Genomic DNA, 24,974 nt, shown 5'->3' with positions numbered 1-24,974 from the left:
GTCCATACTTAGAACAGTGTTGTTGATAAGTTCTTGTGGTAACATCGTCCATTCCTCTGTCAGTGCCATCTTCAGCTGGTGAACATTTTCTGGTGGGCGTGGATGTGCTGCTAGGCGTCTCCCCAGAGCATCTCATATGTGTCCGATGGGATTTAGATTGTGGAATGGGCAGGCCAATCCATATGAACAATGTCCTCACTTTCCAAAATCATATCAACAGCTGCAATGTGATGGGGGTGTGGAGTTGTCATCCCTAAACATGAACTTGGGGCCAATGGCACCTCGGAACAGATGCATGTGGGGAAGGATTACCTCAGTACAGTAGCATACACCGATTACAGTACCACCTTCCAGTATCTGGAGTTGTGTATGTCCATCCAAGATAATGCCTCCCCAGACGAGAACACCTCGACCGCCACATCGATCCCTTTCAGTGATGTTTGCAGAGTGATACCGTGTGTCAACCTCTTGCCAGATTAGCTGATGTCCAGAATCACTGCTGAGACTGAATCTACTTTTATCAGTAAAGAGCACCTTACCCCATAGCACTGCTGTCCAGTCCTTGTGTTCAATGCACCACTGTAAACGGTGTCTCCAATGGGTAGGTGTTCAAGGGACACAGTGTACTAGCCGTTGGGCAAACAGTCCACTTTTGTGGAGTCACCTGGCCACACTAAGCCGCGATATCCTACGTCCTGTGCAGCTGGTTTGCAATGGATCGCACTGTCTGATGTCAGTCCCTCTTGGCCTATAGGAGTATATAGCTGTCATCATTGGGCATTGTTTTTCTTGGTCGACCACCACTGGTCCTTCGAACAGCTGTACCTTTCGTTCTGAAGGCCGACCACGCACGTGAGACGATGTTAAGGGTGATACCGAACTCTACAGCCACACTCCTCGCACTTTAACCTTCCTTGAACTTCCCAATTCGACCCTGGGTAAAGTCATCTAGATTAACCCACAAGTTCAAGTCAGTATCTGGAAAGTTAAAATAGCAAAATTGTAAGACATTCTGATTTATTAGCCCACGCTATTTCTTTGTACAGCTGTTCGTTGTACTTATCAGCATGATTAGGCCTATAATACACTCCTATGCTCATTTTTGCTTTCCCACTGCTTATGTCACACCAGATTGCCTCAACGTTGCGCTGGCCACCCATGTCAACTGGATGTACTACCTTAGATTTTGTTTTCTAACTAAACGCATAATCCCTTCAACCTTCCTATCCTGTCTGTCCTTTCTTACTACCTTAGATTTTGTTTTCTAACTAAAAGCATAATCCCTTCAACCTTCCTATCCTGTCTGTCCTTTCTGTACACATTTTACTCCCCATATTCATGTTCTGTATCTCTTATATCTGAGAGACACCACATGTCTGATATACCAACAATGTCCACATTTGATGTCTTGACACTTCAAATTCATCAACTTCATTTGTTATGCTACTAGAATTGGTGTAAGTGCAAGTATATATGCACCTGTTTTTACTCTTAGTCACCCTAATACAGCCCATGTGTTTATTTTTTCCATGATGACTTCTAATATTCCTTGAAATCCCTGTCACCTTGCTTTTCAGGATGCTGCTTGTTTCAATAGAAGCAGTGCAAGAATCACTTTCACCTCTGCCTGTGGCTATTGTTATTAATCTCTTAGTCTGTGTATCTCCCCCCCCAAGTTATCAGTTTTCCAACCCACCTAACACTGCCTCGATAGAATCAGCAAATATTCTTGCATGGTTTCTATTTAAGTGTATTCCATCCCTATAGAAGCAGTTTCTCCTGTTAACAAACACTGACCTTGCTGAGAAAAATTCCACCCTATGAGGCTTGCACAATGTCTCCAGGGCCAAATTGATTGACAAGGCTCCATCATACTCCCTCCTATCATGTCTATGCAAAATTGCAGACACCCAAATTTAACTAACCCTAACTAATGACCTTTTTTTTTTTTTTTTTATCCTCAACAAATAACCTAGTCCCATATCCTGATTATAGACATAACATATGGAGAACATCTATGGAATAATGGACACTTCTGTAGAAAATGCAAACAAATAACAAGCTATTTCAAATAAAACCTGAAGCACAATTATGGACTTCTAGCCTTTGTAAAAATAGAAAAGAAGATGTAATCTTAGCCAGAACTTGTATAGGTCACACTCACCTCACACATCTCTATCTGCTTACAGGAAATGATCCTCCGCAGTGTGCGCACTGCTCACAACCACTTAGAGTAAAACATATACTCCTTGAATGTAACTTGTTCAGCAATGCCCGACGAATGTCTTTTAGTTTCATTTCAGATCTACAGCAACCTCTCTCTCTGAATAGCATATAATAGGTAAAGAAGCAAATCTCTCTGAATTCTTTTTCTATATAAAACAAATAAAAATGTATGACTGTTTCTAACTGCTCACTGTGCAGTTATCATAAGTAACTCAATTAATTTGGAAGGCACAATATGGCCTAAGTAGCTCTTGCGCCAGAAAACACCACAACAACAACTACTACTTTTTTTCATCATTGCTCTGCACTTGTTAAGTAAACCTGCAGATCTTGTACTCTTAATGTCATTATTGCCAATGTGTACAACAACATTACCTTTTCTGTCTTTAAAAGATAATATCTACTATACAAAATCAACTTTTGACCCTGGCAGATATATCCTGGTCCTGGCCCTTTCTATCTTTTTGTGCAATATATTTCCTGTTTCCCTGACATAGAGTCAATGACGACAATTAGCTCCTGTGGGACCAACACATTCTGTCTAGGGAATTGCCTCTGTGTTGCCTGATGATCAAGAGCTTGATGAGGCCCCAAATTTGAAATCCTTCGAGGTCATCTACCCTGGTATTCAAGCTCTCATGAACCCCTATAACAAGGCTGAGTTGGCACGTAATATCCTCCCACTCTTTACATTGAGCACACCCAAAGACATCCCCCCCATCCTTGGCAATATCATGTCGTATTACAAATAGATCTGCAAACATCAAACAAGCAGTACATTTAATAACACCATGATTTGGAGGAACAACTTTCCCCCTCAGTTCCTCCCTCAAAGCCACAGTGCTCCCATTACTTTGAGCCCTTTGCTTTGCTGCTCTGAAGCATGATTTCTATCCAAATTCAATTTAATTAAGAATACTACACTAAACTAATATACCTAATGCAGCAATAATGTCTATTATGCTATGACGTTTATGTTATTAAATACAGTCGATTCCGGTTATTTGGGACACATCGGGACTAGTGCATTTTGGCCCGATTAAGCGGCTGCCCCAATTATCCGAAGTTTCACGTAAATAGTTAAAAATACAATGTATCCCCCCCTCTTTACAATTGGTTCACTGTACAATCAAATCACGTTACGACGAACTCACCATAGTAAAATACCGTTCACAATACGATGTGTATAAAGCGCCGGTCATTGTGATCACGTTCGTGAATTGAATTTTAATTCAATTAAACAGCGATTCTAATTAGCGAAAATAGAATATTAAGCACAAATTTACTCTTTATTACCTTACCAATTAAAAAAATTAAATGATACGTGAAATGCGGAAGAATATACGTGAAACTCGGAATAATTAATACGCACTGTAATATGTACATATTAACTAAACTAGTTGACATTTCTGTTCACTGACATTTGTGGGTGGGGGTTAAAATTTAAAACAGTAAAAAGATAAGCAATCAATAACAAAAAACACGGCACACATAAATTGCAAGTAACACAATATGCGCCGCAAGTGAGAACGGAGTAACGAGTTACAAAGCTTTAAAAATAGGAATGAAGAGAAGATTCTGAAAATTATTTTTTTTTATATGATTGAAGATTCCATGGAAGTGTAAACACATTTCACCATAAAAACCCACAGAATTCCAGCTGTCGGTATTATCGCAAATTCAATAAGATCGAATTTACTATCCGTTTATGATAGATTGCACTAACAGAAAAGCCCAATAAACAGGTGACTGCTAATTGTTTTTATTGTTTTATGGTTTTTATTGTTTTATGGTTGTGACCTCCAGAAATCCGACCGAACTACGTGGTACGGTCGGAGACAATCGCAGGGTAATCTCCAGTACTGAGGTCTCCTGCCCCGATTAAACGGCATTTTGTCCCAATTAAGCGAAGTAAACCCCGGCTATTTTCTCGATTGGGTTCTGTTTTTTAAGATTTGCCCCGAATAAACGGCTGCCCCGATTAACCGGTGGCCCAAATAACCGGAATGCACTGTATATATATATTGCAATATCAAGCTTACGTTATATATATATTAATCAAGCTTGCAATATATTTCGTATATCCTATCAAGTTTGCATTATATGTACTTTATATTTCCTATCAAGTTGTGTTATATGTATTTTATATTTCCTATCAAGTTTACATTATATGTATTACACTATGCTGTTTATTTTGTAAATTTTAAGTAATTATTATAGATAATAAATTTATCTAACTAATTTTAAAATTAGTCTAAGCCAAATCTAAGATAAATTTATCTAAGCCAACCTACATGATCTCAACTTTCAAGCTACCTATTTGGCACAATTAAAACAACTCTACTTTCTCTAATTCCTCTACTACGTACCCAGTACTATAACAGTGGGGGAAAAATTTGAATGTTCTTATCGATACAAATCAATTGCAGTAAACTTCAACTGTGGTTTCTTAAGCAATTATAACAATAATTAACAAACAAATTCAAAATAACAAAAAGGTTTATTAGCTAAAACAAAAAAGTACACCAGCCTATGGTATTAGAGCCTACGAGCTACTTGTTTCCCACAGTTAAAAACCTACAATTCCACTATTATGCACTATACTACTAGTTACACAATACTATATTTAGGTCAAATCACCTCTACAAAAAGCACTATGAATATGAATGATAAAGCATATGAATGATAAATGATACATGATAAAGCTAAGTTATTAAAACGTGCATGTATTGCTATATATTATAGTTTTTAAGTCTCTTCTAATACTGACTACACAGATACTAAAACAGTGGTGGCAAAATTTGAACATTCTTATTGATACAACATGATGATGGCAGAAGTCAAGTGTGGTTTTTTTAAGCAATTACAAGAGCTAAGTAAAAAATAATTGCATCAAATTAATCAGGGAATTACAAATAAATACTACACTACTAATTTTAAACCAAAAGTTACAAAAAACAATAATTTTAAATGAATAAATAAAGTTCCACTTAGCGGTTCCCAAAAAAGTTAGTCCTGTAGTCTGTAGTTAGTCCCTCACCAGCACACATTCGAAGTAGCAACATCAGATGATTTTGCAGCTAATTATTTCAGCATTTTTTCATCAGATTCAGACACAATATATATGTATATGATTATTTTTTTTTATTTATTTATTTTTTTTTTTTTTGTATGTCTGTAATAATATGGAAAATTATGTTAAGTTAGTGGTAATTAATTGTCAAATCTTAACTTACCTCGAGGGTGCTAATTTTATAGTGAGTAGATTTTGAGTGTAAAAATTATTTCATGGCAATCACATGGTCCTTGAGGCAGACACAGATATACTCTCAGGTATGACAAGCTGGGCTTTGCTATGTTGGGAGTCTAAAATCCTGATGGAGCTAATATTTAGGTGACACTTGAGTCAGGTGGACCAAATTTTGGCGAAATCCAATCGTTTGAAATACAGTATTATTAAGAATTTAAATATAACACTAAAAGACACTAAACTACAAAAAAATAATAGAACAACATTAAAAAATACTTATGCTCACAACTTTTAATTTTACATAAATTTTTGTGCTTTAATTGTAGCAAATACTTTCATTAAATTAAATATCAAGATCACTTAGTCTTTCTTGAAGCATTGTAGATATTAATTAATTTTTAATGATCTTTAATTTAGAAAAAGATCTTTCACCAGTTGAAACAGAAACTGGGAGTCAAAATAAATTCTCAATGCTATCGCAACATATGGAACTCATTTATTGTATTATTGTTACATACCATTTTAAGAAACTCTTTTGGATCATCACTACTAATATTTAATGCTTTTAAGGATTTCAGTTCTTCAAAAAGTTCTTTGTCGTTTATATCACTTTCACATTTAGAAGGATTTGTCAATTTTATGTGTAAATTACTGCAATGCATTTTAAGGTCTTCATCATTTAAATCAGAAAAATTTAGTAAGAAGTTGAAACAACCATCTATATCTGCTAACACGTCAAATCTAGTTCATATTGAATTTATTGCTGTACCTAAAACTGTAAAATAAAAGTCCACCTTATATTTTAATTTTCGGTCTGTGATTGGGTCAACTGGCGACTTATAGTCGAATTTATTTTTTGAACATTTTGTTCTCAAAGCTACCACTGTAGGAAATGTGGTTTCCAAATCCAAGTCATTTGATAATGAGAAAGCCTCGGAAATACACTTTTCAAAATATTCGTCAGACCTTTTCATTTCAAAATATTTTTTCAAATTGTTCAAGACTTCTGTACATTCGGCAATATTTATTTTAGGATTTTGCAACATCTTACTATCAAGATTGACTTTATTTATAATATCATACCATACAATAATTGATATAACAAATTAAAAAAAAATAAATCTTTGTGGCAAGGGTTCAAGCAAGAATTTTAGTATTTATCATACCATACAATAATCGATATAACAAATTAAAAAAAATAAATCTTTGTGGCAAGGGTTCAAGCAAGAATTTTAGTATTTATGTCCCTACTTTGGTCAAATATTAATTGTAACAATGTGTCATAAATTTCACCAAGTTGAAATCTTAATGGCATAACTGCTTTTATTCTACATTCCAAATGCATATCATTCATGGATTTTAATTTGAATTTCGGAATATTTTCTGTTAATTTTTCCCATCTGTATGAGGAAGAAGAAAAGAATGCATATAACTCCTTGCACAATATTGAAAAATTGAACAGTATTTCTGTAGTTTCCCGATTTTTCTCTAGTTCATACAAGCAGCATTGTTCTTTATCTACAGTTGTTGGTTTTGTTAATATGGACTTCATTGTAAAGTATTTATTGTAATTAGAAATATAAGAAGAAGATATTTCATGTCATTGCAAATTAATACTAGCATGCTTCCTATCGGAATAGCTAGCTGAACATAATTGAATATTTGCAGTTCCAAATATTTTACAACAAAAACAATACAGCAGACTCTCAATTAACTGGGATCAGATTAACCGGGACACTTCAAGACTCCAAATAAAATTTAAAAAATAAAAAAATCAAGCAGAAATCAAAAAATTCAAGTAATAACTAGAATAGGTATAAACAGATATTTTGCAAGTCATAAATAAGCGACAAGCGGCATTATAAGTGATGGGTAAACACAAGAGTTGCATTTTCAGTTAAACAAAAACTTGAAATTATTCAAAAGTTTGAAAACAGTGCACCTCTAAGGTATCATTATAATAAGGATGTATCAAAATGGCCAAACATTAACAAATATCGCATGCAATTCAGATTTGTCAATATATTAGCAATATGTTATTAGTCATTCCCGAGTTACGTAAAACTCGGACAAAGTAAGAAGTCCTGGAACGTATCTCTTATGTATGTTGGGACTTTTGTATTTTTGGATTAACCGGGAAATCGATTATCTGGGATTTGTTTTTTTTACCATCTATCCCAGAAAATTGAGAGTCTACTGTATATACTATTTGTTGAAAGTGAATATCTTAACCAGTCATGATTTACCTTTCCATTGTTTGCTAATGTCCTTGTATAATATACACTTGAAAATCATCCTTTTTCATTTGAAGGAAATGAAACATTATTCACTTGTTTAGATCCAGTTTCCACCAACATGTCTATCCACTTTCTTGATAAAATTTTGGGCCAACGACCAGGATCCTTGATGGCTTCTATGGGAATCTTTTAATCCACTGCTTCTGATTTTTCGCCTCCAATACAAGCATAATTTTCTTGCTCCGCTATAAGTTGTCTTATTACTTTATCATCCTCAGAAATTGTTCCGATTCATCCCCTTGTTCTGCAGGGGCAATAGTTGTAGTACTTTTGCAATACTTTAACATACTTCCCTCTTGTTTTTTTGTATCTTCTGGTTTTTCATTTTTTATATTCTGCTCCACTTAATTTTTTGCTAGAAAACATCTTACCTGGCTAATTAATCCAATAATTTGTTTAATGATTTTAAAAATTAATGTGTAGTGTATTTTGCTCTAAGATATTTGAGTAGTTTTAACTAACTCTTTTATTTAATGAGTTAAAAATATTTACCTTTATTATTTGCACTAATCATAAAATTTTACTACTATTAAATTAATAAAAAGGTTAGTGACAGAAACTCTTTTCTAAATGATAATATTCCATTCTTTCTTACGTGTAAGAGACATGTCTACACATCTCTTACTTTAGTCCCGATTGAATCTTCATCTTGTGCAAACACGAGTACACTCTGCGACTTGGCGTCAGAATCATTTAATACAAATTCCACACAAAGTGTACATGTAACAATCAACACAGTCATACACAACATGAAAAACAAAGTAATTAGTGCTCTTATTGATATAAAATGTATTCACAGATGCTAGTTTTCAATTTTACGGTATTTGCTGCCATTTCATTTTGCTGCCTGCATGCTGATCGCACATTCCCCATGCTTTTGAGCGGCCCTGTTCACCATGGTGGGACTGTTAGTAATCTTAGCTATAATCCCTGTGTGCAAGTCCTGAAATACAGTGCCTAGTATACTGGACGTGATGACTCACTTGTGAACCAATATAAGCACAGGTTATGTTGGTTCACATAGTTCCACTTGACACTTAAGCCAAGTGGACCTAATTTCGGCAAAGTGGAAAAGTCTAGTTAGGCTGTGACAGCCCAGCCAAATCCCCTTCCTGCACTTTCACAATGATGGGACTGTTAGTAATCCTGGATATAACCCCCATGTGCAAGTCCTGAAATATGGCACCTAGCACATTGTATGTGACCACCCAGTTGCAAACAGGTGAAATACCACCACTTTGCTTTATGGAGGCTTCAAGTGAAACCCATGTTGAGTCTCCAGAGCAAAGCTCCATCAATCCTCCATCTATTCCATAATGCAGTATCATTAATGTCTTTTGAGGTTATGATGGACATCATGGTTGAGATCCAATCTTTTTTACATTTCAAGAGTCAGCTCTAAAACAGTGTTTGCAAAAGTCAGCCTCTAGATAGTCCACCAGATTGAACCTGTTGGTAACTCTCTAGGAGGCATCCACATTTGGACTGCCAAAAAAAAAGTTTACAAACCTTGAGGTAAATTAACCTAAATCATTATTTTAAGTATACAATTGGACCTCTGTTTAATGCAACTGTGAGGTGTAATGTAAGTTATAATTGAACATACAAATCTTTATATTATTCCTCTGTATTTAAAGACAAAGCATAATTCCATATAGATTTAAATTAACTATATAATATCAGTGTAGATACACCATAGTTAACCCATAAAATTATGTACGTAGTGTAAAGGCATCGTTTTAATTATATCTCATATTGTGGGTACCTTCACAACGAGGTACCAGGTATTGCACTACTGTTACTTATTCTCAGTGAGCACCACCACCACCCAGCAGCACCATTTGAAAAATGGCATGGGATAATATACTCTTTCATCCTCATACTGGCCCTATTAGACTTAGTACTGCAAAAAAAGGTGTAGGTAAGTGATAGTAGGAGAGGAAGAGGAAGGAATGCCATCAAAAGAGCAAAGGGACAGTTACTCATCATACTCACACCACTCAAAAACTCATAAATTCCTCAAATAGGCAATGCTTTCCCAGTGGGGAAGACTGTTTGTTACCTATTCTGTGATTACCAGGCTTCCTCTAGCGGCACCATTTCAAAGCTGTTGGCCTATCATCGGTGGGTGGGTACCCCGGTAATGAAAACATGCCATCATAGTTGCAAAGTTAATTCCACAATATGAGAGCTGCCAAATGGTGAACAGAATGATACTGTATTTAAAGACTAAATGCACACGGCATAATTCCATATGGGTTTAAATTAACGATATAATATCGGTGTAGATACAGCATAGTTAACCCATTAAATTAAACTACGTATGTAGTGTAAAGACATCATTTTAATTATATCTCATATTGTGGATACCTTCACAATGAGATACCAGGTATTGCACTACTTTGAATAAGTAACACTTCTCTAGTAGAGAAGACTATTGTTACTTATTCTCTATAGGCACCACCATCACCCAGACAGCACCATCTAGGTGGTAGTGCCCAATGAGAATAATTACTCCTCTGTACAGTCAAAGAAACTACGGATTAAAGGATAGCTACCTAGTGTACCATGATATAGTTTTATCATGCGCACACCACGTTTCATATTTCCCACGCAAACACGAAGTTAGCTCCATTCCGCCATCGCCTGTCATTGAGTCAATTGGATAGTGAAATTCTCTGAAGTTTGCAGTTTAGTGGTTATCAAATACATGTTTTGTGCTGATTATTGTACTTGTGGAATACTTTTTTTAAAGCAGGTAGATAACAAAAATATTTTACAAAATAAGTTTACTTTTTATTTATTATACATATTTGCAGCCCAAAATCAACCAATATGGATAAAAAGAAAAGGAAAGTAGACAAGGAAAACAGACAGTTTTTACCAGAGTGGACTGAGTTATATTGCTTTACATTTCCCAATAAAGAAGGAACAATTCCAGTGTATATAATTTGTCCTAAAACATTTGCTATTGTTAAAAGTAGTAATGGGAAACGTCATAACGATACGAAGCATACAAGTATTTCATAATAAATACTCAATAGGAAGTGTCCTTTGTAAAAATAAAGTGATAAATTTATTATCAAACTTCTCTGCTTTAACGCAAATTGTGAAACAATGTCTGTCCTAGCAAAAAAAAAAGTGACTGAAGCTGCCTTATGTATTCTTAGACTTTGGCTAAACATTTGAAGCCATTTACTGATGTTTGTATTATGAAAGAATGTATGGTTCAAGCTGCCTTCTCAATGTTTGAGAGTGATATTGTTGATAGCATTCATAGAATCTCATTATATCAGCCACAAGAAACATGAGAAATCCTAAAATACTAGCAGAAGGAAATTTTAAACAAATACATCAACTCTCTGAATATTATTCTTTGGCTCTGGATGAATCTTGTGATATTAGCAATACTGCAAGTACTTGTATTTATATGATTTTTTGATGAAAAAAGTGAACCGTACCATGAAGAACTCTTGACTGTTATCCCTTGAGGACAGAACTCGTGGAGAAGGCTTATACAATTTGCTTACTGAATTTATGAATACTTTGATATACACTGAGTGATCACTGAATTATGACCACCTACCTAATACTTCGTAGGTCCTTTTGCCCTCAGTACAACAGCTATCCAATGTGGCATCGATTCAACAAGATGGAAGCATTTGGGAGGTATGGCCAACCAAGCTGTGTGTAATGTGGCCAGCAATGCAAGTATGGAGATGATTGGTGTATCCAGACACCTGATATGCCTTTCCATAGTGTCCCAAAAGTGCTTTGTGGGATTGATATTGGGGGAGTTCGGAGGCCAATCGATATGCTGAAAGTCAGAACTGTGTTCCTCAAACCTTTCCTGCACATCAAGTGCCTGATGGCTCGGTGCATTGTCATCTTGGAAGACACCATCACCATTCGGGAAAAGGTGTAACATAGTGGGGTGTTGTTCCACATGCACTACGGGTCCAAGTTCCTGCCAGTGAAACATGCCCCACACCATACAACCGCCTACACCAGTCTGCACTTTTGATACCATGCATGATGGATCAAGAGTCTTATGTTGTTGATGCCAAATCCTTACACGACCATCCACGGTGCGGAGTAAATAATGTGACTCATCCAACCAACACACCTTCTTCCAGTCTTCTAACATCCAACTTGTATGCTCTTTGCACCAGGCGAGTCTTTTACGTCGATGAACCTTGATTAGGAGAGGATGCTATAGGGGTTGTCTGCTGGTATAGCCCATACGTGTAAGCGTGCGATGCATGGTCATACCAGATATTGTTCTGAGTTGGCTCACATTGTACTGGGTAGTCAACTCTTCAACAGTGCTGCACCTGTTCGCCTGTACGAGTCGTGACCCAGCACTCACCTCTAACATCAACCCTTCGCTGACCTTTGCATTTTGCCGTCGGGTTGTTGTTTGACCATTTTGACACCAGTCCAGGTTCACTTTAACTATGGCAGCTCTCGAACACCTCACCAGTTCAGCCATTTGGGAAATCGTGGCAGCAGCTCATCGAGCTCCCACAGTCTGTCCTTTATCAAAGTCCGATAAATCCTTCATTTTGCCATCATGCTCGAAATTTTACTACCTTCTGAACCACTGATGCCTTATCTATGCTACGTAGGTTAACTAACTGCGCACTCTCATACCTCACGTGGTCAGTGGGTCAAATTCAGTTTTCATAGGGGTGGTCATAATTCAGTGATCACTCAATGTATATACCTTGATATATCTAAGTTAATATCAATTTGCACAGATGGTACTCCTGTAGTGACATCTTCAAATAAAGGGCTATTTCAATGCCTGAAACAAGATAACATAAATTTGCTAAGTTATCATTGCATAATTCATCAAACTGTCTTATGTTGCAAACTTATTAAAAATTTTGAAGACTTAATGCAAAAAGTTAAGATGATTAATTTTATTCGACCTACATCTTCACTTCAATTCAAATTGTTTCTTCACAAAGTTGAAGCCAATTATGATGATATGCTTCTCCACAATAATGTATGCTGGCTTAACAAGGGTGACATTTTATGAAGGCTGTGGTCAATTCAGAAAGAAGTAGAATCATTTCTTGCTATTTGCACAATTCTAGCAGCAAGAAATAATCTAATCTTTCTTCAAGAAGATAAAATTTATTTACTATTGCCTTCTTAACTGACATATTTACACATTTCAACGATCTAAACCAGAAATTGGTGGAAAGGACGAGGTTATTTCTGAACTGTTGTCAGTTGTGCTATCATTTCATAAGAAACTTGACATATTGTCCTCTGATTTAAATGATCACGCTCTGCACTTTCTGTGTATGAAAAAAGTATTGACAGAAGAACTTAATATACAATTTGATAAAAGTGAATTCAATAATTTTCTAGAAAAACTAAAACATGAATTTGACAAAAGGTTTGCAGATTTAAAAAAAAAAAAATAGGAAAATTAACCCACCTCCTCATATGTCCATTTTCACTTGAACCAAATGGGGAATGGACTAATGAGGCAGCAAAATGGTTTAAAAGTAAGAGTTGCACTGCACATAGAAATTACTGATTTTCAAGATGTTGCTTTGAAGGATAAAATGAATGAATTGAGTGATTTGCAACAGTTTTGGGGGAAATATGTGCAACGTGAAAAGTACCTGAAATAAGGAAACTGTGTACTCATTTATGTAAAGTCAGATCAACATATATGTGAGTCAACGTTCTCAAAAACGAACCATATTAAGAACGAGTTTTGATCTCAGCTAACAGTCATCTGCAAAATTTGTTCAAATATGAAATACAAGGTTTATTCCAGATTTTACAAAAAATGTTTTAGAAAAAGTCATTTTTCTCATTAATATATATAATTTTTAACATTATCTATACTAATTTTTCTATATATCTATTTTAATTTTAAGCATGCAGACTGCGATAAGATATTTTTTTCTAGTACGAGCCTGATGAAAACTAATTGGTGACCCTTGATCTAGTGTATAATCACACTGCCTCTACTCTGCCAGAGAATGACTGGAGGCAATCCAAGTAGTGTTTGTGTGAGGGCATTATCAAGGCCATATTATGTCAAGGAGCTGGTATACTCTTGCCATGTATAGGCCATATCCAAAAATTTCATTACTTCATGCATCATGTCCTCCCCACCTATTATTATTATTGAATACATCATGGCTTGCCAAACTAACAGAAAAAAAGATCTAAACCTCCCAAACACTAATTCGTTTCACAAATATATGTTTGTTTGTTTGTTATTTGGTTTTTAGGAGCATTAGCAACTAAGGCCATATTGCTCCGGTGATATGCGGTGGTCACGGGCTCGAACCCTGGTCTAATCAAGAAGTGTGTGGTACACACTGCTGCTCCTGCCCACCTGGCTGCAGAAGTGCCACAAATATATGTGGTCTCAGTTCTAATCTGAATGATGTCTATTTCCACTTAGAGTGTGCCAAGCTCTAGTAACTTTTTATCACTTGATTCAGAATCCCATTATCACTTGATTCATATCACTGCTTGTCTTAATTATTGTCCTAATTATTCAGTGTACAATTTCTCTTGTTTCTATCATGCTGTACGACTCATCAGTCGTACTGCGTGATGGAAGAGATGGGGCAGGGTTGACCGGAACTTAGCTCTGGAGACTAAACATAGGTTCCACCACTTCAAGCCTCCAATAAGCAAAGTGGTGGTATTGCCTGGTAATACAGAGGAGCGGCATTCCTCCATGTGGTGTGGGTGCCACATGTTGACCCCTGCTTACATTGGTTCACACCTGGGTGGTCACCCACAGTGTGCTTGCGCATGGGGGTTATACCCAGGATTACTAACAGTCCCACCACTTAGTTGATTTCAATCCTTCTAAAACTCAGTCCTGTCTTATATCTTGCAAAAAGGATTCTTCTGCTCCTATGCTTATCTTTGGTGACTTTCTGATTTCTAGGCAAGATAAGATATCTCTTTTGGGGATTACCCTGACTTCTAATCTCTCTTGGCACAAGCACATTACAAATATTGCTTCCTCTGCATCTAAAAAACTTGGTTTTCTCTTTTGCTCTCGGCGTTACTTTTCTTTCAAACAGCTGCTCACTCTGTACAAATCGCAAATCTGCTCTATCATGGAATATTGTTCCCACATCTGGGGCAGTGTCCCCAAAACCTCTCCCAGGCTTCTAGATTCCATTCAGAAGAGGGCAATTAGGTTAATCAATGACTCATCTCTAACGGAATCTCTTCACTCTCTGTCTCACAGATGTTCTGTTTCTGCTGAACGCCTTTTCCATGTGCACTGTTCTTCTGAATTGGCTTCTATAATTCCCACTCTCTCTCTTTCAAAACAGTCCGAACACGTGTTGCCACCAGCCAACATCCATTTACTGTCCAACTTAAACTCACAGAACCAACTTTTCATCTTTCTTGTTTATTCATTCAACTGTCGTTTTCTGGAACTACTTTTATTCATACGTATTTCCTGAAAATTACTGCCTACAGAAGTTAGTCTAATGTCAACAAATATCTTCTTTCATCGTCTCAATCTCAAAACCATGCACAGTACTAAGTACTATAGGTTCTAATACCTGTCGTGTTTGTGGTTTTCATAAAAAAATAAAAAATAGTGATATGTGATCTCATCTAGAAATCTGGGTGTCATTGAAAATAGGAGTAATACTGTTTTTTTACAAGAAACTACACAGGATTGTGTTTTAGGAGGATTGAAGTTAACTAAATTCTTCACCCCATTGGAGAATTACTTGGAGATGAGCATTTAAGAAATTGGTGGTGGATATTTGAGTTCAAATTGGTTGTGCAAATTGGTTCCACCTTTCCAGTTCCTCAAACTGGAAGGTGGAATGTAGTGTGGTATCATCAGAAAAACTCTGGATAGGATTTCTAGTGAGGAGAAGAATGACATTAATATACAAGAGGAAAAGAGGCACCTCTGTAGCCAGGTGGGCAGGAACAGTAGTGCATAGCACACGCTTCTTGATTAGACCAGGGTTCGAGCCCGTACCCACCAAATACAGAGAATGCGGCAGGTTAGGGAAATTACCGCATATTCCCAGCCTGGATAAAGGGTGAGGGTTGGTGTCAGGAAGGGCATCCGGCCGTAAAAATTGCATGCCAAAACAATAAAAATGCTGACCCCATATAATAATGGGAAAAGGCGAGGACAGAAAAAAAAAAAAAAAAAATACAAGAGGAAAAGACTGGGAGAAAGAACTGAACTTTGAGGAACTCCAGCATTAATGGAGAAGTTAGAAGACAGAGAATCTCTGGTATCATCTGTAGTCAGAGTTGAAAATTGAATACCAATTCAAAAAAGCAGTTAGAAATCCATAAGATGGGAGCTTGATTAGAAGATGTTTATACTAAACATAATCAAAAGCCCTAGAAATTTCAAGAACTTCAAGAAACTCAAGAGCTTGAGTTTCACCAGACGTTTTGATATTGTCTCACAAATGGGACCTGAATATTAGTTCCACAAGCATTTCAGATTGCTGGATAGCAAGCTTTAGCCTATTATGCCTGAAAGAATATGTAATCTTAGAGACCAATGTAATTAACACCACACGTGAAAATGTGAAAAGTATTATAATTATCAATATACTCAATATACATATTTCTGCTTCGGAGGATGGCGGCTTCCCATCGCTTCTCGCTGACAAGGGATGTCGCACTGTCTTATTAGACCAGTCAACCTACTGAGAAAAATCCCTGGCCCTCTTACAAGACCCAAACATATATGAACCTGTGACAGATCTGCCCATTAAAGTCTTAAGACATCTGGAGTCATGCGTCAATAAACTTGTCTATGCATGGTTTAAAGCAAAGAAAATCTCTTCTCCAACTCGGCGGCTTCTTCATGCCACGGGCTGCCAACTGCCACAGTTTTATGGGTTACCAAAAATCCATAAGCCAGGTGTTCCTCTCCAGCCCATAGTGTCCTGCTGCAGTGCACCTACATATGAACTGTCCAAATATATTGCACGACTCCTCACACCTCATGTAGGAAATACCACCCGCACTGTCAATAACAGCGGTGAATTCATTTGCCTTATTAAAGAGCTCTCAATTTCTGACAACGCTCTTATGGCATCGTTTGATGTAGTGTCGCTATTTACATCAATCCCTGTCCAACAGGCCATACACTGCACCAAGAGGCTCCTTGAGAATGACTCAAACCTTCCACACAGAACATCACTGTCTACTGATGACATCTGTACCGCTCTCAACCTGTGCTTGTCAAGCAGCATCTTTACCTTTGAGGATTCTGTATACCAGCAAATATATGGCACTGCTATGCGTGTACCTGTTAGTTCCATAGAGCCAACGTCGCTATGGAAGAATTGGAAGAACAGATATTCCTGAACCAACCAGAACCTATTATAACATGGTGCAGATACATTGATGACATCTTCACCGTCATCCCACGTGGCTCTGAAGCAACATTGCTAGAATATCTCAATTCCCTGTCTGTGTTCATCCAGTTCACTCTAGAGTTAGAGGTTAACGGATCTCTTCCATTCCTGGATGTCCTAGTAAAACGCATGGGCCCATATCTAGAAACCTCAGTATACCGTAAGCCTATGTGGTGCGGACAGTTCACAAACTACAGATCCGGCCGTGCTCCCAGTCATCTCAACAGCGCTGCCCACACTCTATTCTCCAGAGCTTGGAGCCATTCCAGCACAGATGAAGCTAGGCACAGCGAGATTTCTAGAGTGAGGACAGACTTAATCAATTGTGGCTACCCAGCGCATGTACTAGACAAGTGTTTATTGCAAGCACAGGAGCTCACAGTCCACCCGAGACCACCACCAACTCAGGCCAATATACCTACCGCCTACATTCCCTACTATCCTGGATGTCAGGCCAGATCTTGAAAATCCTCAGAGGATACTGTATAAAATGCGTGCAGTTGCCTGGTAGAAGCTTACGTTCTCTAGTTTCCAGTGTAAAGACCCCTGTCACCCCCTCTCTTACGCAGCAGTGTAATATACTGCATAGCCTGCAAAGACTGTTATAGCTGCTATATAGGAGAGACTTTGAGACATCTTCAAGACCGCCTTGCAGAACATGACAGAGCAATTCGCTTTGCTGAGACCAACCAGTCCGCAATCGCAGAACACTTCTGGACCATCCACCACGACCTCAATCCCAAGCGGGACTATGAAATAATTGACCACTTTCGCCACTGCCTCTGGTTAGAGTCACTCAATATATTGGGCAATTCGAGAGCCATGAACCACTGCAAAGACTACACCCCATCTTAGAGACAACCATTTTATGTTTAGACAAGCGCTGGAAAAAACTATGCATGTCCGTGAAGCAACAATGAACACCAGTTTAATGATTGAATGACCTACCTCGTGCCTTCGTACGCATAACTGTGTCCATTAGAATAATTAAGTTTCAGTTTTTCTGTTGAAAAAGAGGCACAATTTGTCTTGAAAGCTACAGTATCTTATTCATTATCTATTAAATTATTTTACTAGCTAACGCTTAGTCTTATTTAGTTACCATGGATCCCAGTACAAGGCTCATTTGTCCTCATAGGTAAAATTAGTTAAAAGTAGGTAGTCAGTTAAAAAAATTTTTAAATTTAATTTTAATCATGGGGCGTGCATATATTTCATGGCTGACCTGACAGAGGCTGGAGGTAAAGATTAAAAGAATAACTAGAATAAAAAGCAAGAAATGGGATTACTTACTGGGGATGTGGCAATCTGTACTGCTGTGGAGAAATAAAATGTTTAAACTTTACCTACTTTTCACGTGTATCACTTGCAGCATGTATTTCATGTCAGAAACAGAGATTGCCTTTCATAACTACTAACTTATATATATATATACAGTAAGCATCGGTTATAGTGATCATGTTTGCAAATTGAATTTTGATTCTAATAAACGGCAATTCTAATAAGCAAAAATTGACAAATATTATCCAGAGGCTATAAAAATAATGATATAAAGCACAAATTTACACTTTATTACCAAAGATTTATTACTAATTAAAAGATACGTAAAAATTGGAATATTCTTCCGATTTTTACGTTCTGAACAAAATAAAAATAAATTTATCCACAGGTTAGCAAAATAAAAATAAATTTATACTTACGTACATAGCTTAATTAATATACATATTAATTAAACATAACAGTTTGTAATATGATTTAATTTAAAATAGTCACTTATTTTAGAGATTTAAGAGATTTTAGTCATTTATTTTAGATTGATTTAAATTATCACTGCAAAGTCTATTTATAGATTTTTCAATATTGTATAACAGTCTATATTCACAATCAGTTGCACCAGTCAACGCTCTCCTCAAGACAGCTATAGCTTCACGAGTTTGCTGTTTTGTAACTGGAATTCGTTCGGATTCATCTTCATTTTCCTCCTCCTTGGCAAAATTATTAGTAACAGACTGGGCAATTTCTTCATCTGTTAAAGCTGTAGTAACTTGTAGATCATCTTTGTCCACCAAATCTTTAAACTCCTGTTCACCCATATCTTTAGGCTTTTCAGTATGACCAGTATCGTGACTTAGTTGCCCATCATGAATAATTAATCCACATTTTTTGAAACAGTTGCTAATGCAGATTTCGGAAACTTTATTCCAGGCATTCATTGTCATATGAAGTACATCAAGAACAGTTATCTGCTTTGCAATATTGGATGATTCTTCCCCTCATATCCAATTTATAAAAGGTCTTAAAGGTTTTTATTATTAACTGGTCGAGAGGTTGAATCAGTGATGTGGTATTTGAAGGTAGAAAAACTAATACAGTGTTTTTGAAAGTCAACTTTGGATGAGCTGGGCAGTTGTCCAAAACTAATGCAATTTTTTTTTTTTCTTTTATCCAATTTCAAATCCCATTTATGAAAACAATCTTCAAATAAAGAAGCTGTCAATCAAGCATTGGTATTATTGGTATATTCAACAAGCAGCTGTTTTACTCTTTTAAAACATTTAGGCGATTTACTCTTGCCGATAACTAATGACTTCATCTTGATTGTTCCCGTCGTGTTGCATGTTAAATGAACTGTAATCCTGTCCTTTATCTTCTTTCCTGCAGATGCAGAGTAATTTTTAAAAATCATGCAGTGGTCCGGGGTAGCCCTGTAGTACAACCCTGTTTCATCTGTAGTAAAAATGTCTTCAGAATTATCAGTGCTTAACACAGTTTGCCAAGAGGTTTTCAACAAGTTGTCAGCTCCAGAACCATTGGAATCCTGTTTTTCTCCATGAAGTTTTATGTAAACTATATCATGCCACTCCTTCCATCTTGTCAGCCATCTGTCTGTTGCCTTAAACTCTTCATGTAGTTTTTCAGCAAAATCATTAGCTTTTTGAAGAATTCTGTGATTGATTGATTGGTGCATTAAATGAGTTGGCCTGTTTGAACCAAATGAACATGCCTCTCCTTCCATCTTGTCAGCCATCTGTCTGTTGCCTTAAACTCGTCATGTAGTTTTTCAGCAAAATCATTAGCTTTTTGAAGAATTCTGTGATTGATTGATTGGTGCATTAAATGAGTTGGCCTGTTTGAACCAAATGAACAGAGCTTCATCTACCATATGGCATTTCCCTTCATGCTTCCTTTTTCTGGATGGTCTTGGCGCATTATAGCCTTAGTAGCTAATGCGCCTGCCGACCGGGCTAGCCGAGTGGGTAAAGTACCTACCCGGCAACCCAAAGGTCGCGGGTTCGATTCCCGCCTCGGGCTTGGATCAAAGTACTGCAAAAACCTTGGGAGGTGCAATATGGCCACAGAAGCCGATGCGCCAACAACTACCAAATCAAAAAAAATCAATCGTAGCTAATGCGCCAATAAAACCAAAACCAAAACCAAACCAAATCCTTTTTCTGGTTTCACTAATCGCATTAGTGTTTAATGTGTGATGTGATTTTAACAATTTTGATAAAGATGACTGAAGCACTCCTAATTTTACTGCCGCTTCCCTTTGAGACATATTGCCTAAGTTTAATTTATCGTACGTTTCTCTAATTTGTAACTTATCTTTTACACTCAAATTCACTCTCTTTATGTTCACTGACATTTTTTTTTGGTAGTAAAATTTAAAACACAGTAAAAAAGATAAGTGTAAATCAATAACAAAGCACACGGCACACACAAATTGGAACTAACATGACACGCAAATGAGACGAAATTTAGATATAGAAATTAAGAGCAGATTTCAGTGAAGGGGAAACACATTTCACTGTAATAATGTGAAAACACAGAATTCCAGCTATCGGTATTATCGCAAATGAATAAGATCGAGTTTATTACCCATTTATTGCACTAACAGAAAAGTCCAATAAACTGGAAACTGCAAATTGTTTTTATTGTTTTATGGTTGTGACCTCCAGAAATGTGCTTTAAAAATATATCATATAGGCGTTATAAATTGATTCTTATAACCGAAAATGTGATTTTAGCAAACAATGAAAGTATAGTGCATTTTATTGATTTGGACGGTTCTTTGAAATTTGATTCTTTTGAGCAGCTGATTCTAATAACCAGTGATCACTATAACCAGCGTGTGCTGTATATAAGTTACGGAAAATGCCTGACAACACAGTAAGTTGTCCTACTTTGACTATATCCTATCGTCTTCACATTCCATTTCCTTTGTTTAAATTCACTTAGGGCTGCTGGCTATTTTATTCTATTTAACTTTTATTGGAATTAGCCTTATCTTGATTTTTACTTTTAATTTTAATCAGATTTGATTTGTTTCCTATTTCTTATTACTGTTCATTTTGGTCTCTATTGGGTCAGCTATGATATATATGTTGGCTCGCTTTTTCCATTCGCTGCATATATTTCATACTTTGTAAAAATCACCTTACTTCTTGCCATATTTCCTTTGTTTTTGGCTGCTGAAACTTGATGAAGAAGTTAAAATCTTAGAATCTGTAGCATTAAGTACTATTTATTGTATTTTATTTTGTTTATTCTGCTTTTATTTTTCAGGCCCTTATTTAATTTTTCCATGGTAACTACATCTGACAGGTCAGCATTCTCCACTCATACTCTAATCTACTTATATACATTCCATTATGGTTGCTGGGTATTTCTGTTATTACTAGCAGTTCCCCAGGTCCATAAACCATCCCAATATATTAATTTATCTTATCTTTTTTAGCAGTTACTTTTCACTACTACTAATTATTATTTTTTTTTAAGTATATATACTGTATATGTATATATAGGATGTTTTCCTTGCAACACATCTCATCAGTTTACAAACATCACTAAGAAATATGCCAGTGGAAAACAAGCATTTTCCTCTGGCATATTTTAAATAATTTATGAAAGAAATTTATTTATTTTTTCTTAATAGGAGTAAAAATTGAAGGTAGTCGTGCTGTAGTTCTGGGACGTAGCAAAATTGTAGGTTCACCTATGGCTCAGTTGCTTCTATGGCATCATGCTACTGTCACCATATGTCACTCACGGACCAAAGATTTACCTTCTGTAGTAAGTATTTTATATGGTTTTTTTGCTATTGTTAAGCTGACTAATGTAGCATTTCTTTTTGGAGGTATACATCTTGCTAATTAGTATATAGAGAATTTCAGTTATTATTATTTATTTTCTAAGTTCCATTGGTCTCATGCCAAATTATGTGTATTCACCTTAAGTCACTTTTTCAGAACAGTAGCCCTGTGAAAACTATAAATCAAAAAAACAGCAGATTTTTCCCAACAAGACCCATACAATAGAAATTTTCTTGTTTGTACAAAAAGAGAGAAAAAAAAAGTATGGATACAGAGTGGACAGGATGATAAGACAAAGTCATTAACATGATACAATTTTGTATATACTGTATGTAATTATAATAATAGTAGGAGAGGAATTTTCTGGTACAGTTTCACAGAGAAGTAAGAAAAGCTTACAGAAAAATATTGTTAAAATTAGGATACTGGTCATCCCTATTCTGAAAACAAGATACAATACAAGGACGGTATAGAATGGCTTTTAAAAGGAGCAGTGTAGACAGGCTGTTATGAAATCTCATAGGCTTTTGTCATAATATACAGAAATTTCACAACAGGGACTAAATGGTGATTATCCCATTCTATTCCATAAGGCAATAGTAGGCTGCATATTGAATACTGCACACAAGTTTGGGAAGCTGCATTTTAGGAAAGATGTTAATCTATTGGAATGAGTACACAGAAGACTGAAAAGATTAATTAGAAGCATAAAATGTAGCACTCTTACAGAAAAAGACTAGAGTTCTCTAAATTACAACACCAGGAAACTAGGTATCTGCAAGAAGACCTAATTGAAATGTATACAATTTTAAATGAATTGAGTAAACTAAATGCTGATGGTATCCTTACTCATTTTTGAATAACACCCAAGGTGGCATAAATTTAAATTGCAAAAGGTTGGTTGCAGAATAGACACATGGAAATGTGCTTTCAGTGAGAGACTAGGTAATTGTCAGAATAAACTTTCCCTACAGATTAATTTTTTTTTTCAACATTGCATCATTTTTCCATTAGTAATACTAAAACTAGTTTGGAATAAATTTTAATTGGCTAGGAAGCACTCTCCGGTAAAGTTATGTGTGCAAAATTTATGATAAACAATGAAATTTCTCTATGCATATTATCCAATTAAAGGTTCAAAAAGAGATGATAAAGAATATTTAATACATTAAAAAGAGCAACAGAAATTATTCTCCCCTATTAGTCCGTGACAAAGAAAATAGTTATGGTTGGAGATTTAAATAGCAGAATCATTAATGAAAATCACATCTACAAAAGATATCTTAAGAAAATTTTAAGAGAAAGGTAAACCCAGCAACAATGGCAAATCAGTAGATTATCTTCTTTTTTTTTCCCTTTTTTTTTTTTTACGAAAACCTCAAACACGAGAGGTATTAGAACCTATAGTACTTAGTACTGTGCTTGGGTTGGAGGTTGAGAAGACGAAAGAAGATATTTGTTGACATTGGACTTGAACTTCTGTAGACTGTAATTTTCAGGAAATACAGAAAATGGCAGTTGAATGAATAAACGAGGAAGATGAAAAGTTGGTTCTGTGGGTTTGAAATTGGACAGTAAATGGATGTTGGCTGGTGACGGCACGTGTTCGAACTGTTTTGAAAGAGAGAGTGGTAATTATAGAAGCCAATTCAGAAGAACAGTACCCATGGAAGTATCTGTAGAAGAGGCATGCAGCAGAAACAGTACGTCTATGAGACAGCGAGTGGAGAGACTCTGTTAGAGATGAATCATTAATTAACCTAACTGCCCTCTTCTGAATGGAATGAAGAAGCGTGAGAGAGGTTTTGGGGGCACCACCCCAGATGTGGGAAAAATATTCCATGGCAGGACGGATTTGCGATTTATACAGAGTGAGCAGCTGTTTGGAAGAAAAGTAACGCGAAAGAAAAAACCAAGTTTTTTAGATGCAAAGGAAGCAATATTTGTAATATACTTGTGCCAAGAGAGATTAGAAGTCAGGGTAATCCCTAAAAGAGTGATATCATTTTGCCTTGAAATTGGAGTGTCGTCAAAGATAAGCATAGGAGCAGAAGAATCTTTTTTGCGCGATATAAGACAAGACTGAGTTTTAGAAAGATTGAAATCAACTAAGTTGTCTTTGCCCCACTGGAGAATTACCTGGAGATTGGCATTTAAGGAATTGGTAGCAGATATTCGAGAAGTAGAAACTGATTGTGCAGGGCAAAGTTTCTCAAAATGGAAAGTGGAATGTAATGTGCTGTCATCGGCAAAACTACGGATAGGTTTTCCAGTCAATGGAAGAAGGTCATTAATATATAAGAGGAAAAGAGTGAGGGAAAGTACTGGATCTTGGGGGGACACCAGCATTAATGGAAAAGTTAGACGACAGTGAGCCACCTACCATCACCTTCAATGAGCGATCAGAGAGAAAACTGGATAACCAATTACAAAAAATAAGTTGGCAAACCATAAGATGGAAGCATGTTTAGAAGACCTTTATGCCAAACACGATCGAAACTCTTTCAGATGTCAAGAGCAACTGCTTATGTATCACCACACTTTTCCATTGAATTTGTCCATAAATGGGTAATGTAAGCCAGATTATAACCAGTGGATTGACATTGACGGAATCCATACTGGCGATCTTGATCAGATGGAAGGTTTCTAGGTAGTTTAAGAGTTGACAGTTAATTGATTTCTCCATTACTTTAGA

At 36.3% G+C, this 24,974-nt stretch overlaps 1 protein-coding gene across 1 annotated transcript in view; it reads left to right on the top strand.

Annotated features, from left to right (window-relative positions):
• Positions 1-24,974, top strand: part of LOC150084788 (C-1-tetrahydrofolate synthase, cytoplasmic-like) — an 86,798-nt gene that overhangs the window by 43,674 nt on the left and 18,150 nt on the right. Inside the window, exon 7 of the mRNA XM_090376600.1 lies at positions 22,123-22,259. Coding sequence (XP_090232726.1) covers positions 22,123-22,259 — 137 coding nt within the window. The remainder of the gene's footprint in view (positions 1-22,122; positions 22,260-24,974) is intronic.

Source organism: Mastigoproctus giganteus, chromosome 6, assembly GCF_048544385.1.
Source record: "Mastigoproctus giganteus isolate SK-2022 chromosome 6, ASM4854438v1, whole genome shotgun sequence".
NCBI classification, from domain to species: Eukaryota; Metazoa; Arthropoda; class Arachnida; order Uropygi; family Thelyphonidae; genus Mastigoproctus; species Mastigoproctus giganteus.
The sequence above is the reverse complement of the archived record's forward strand: the minus strand, read 5'-3'. Positions and strand labels throughout refer to the sequence as shown.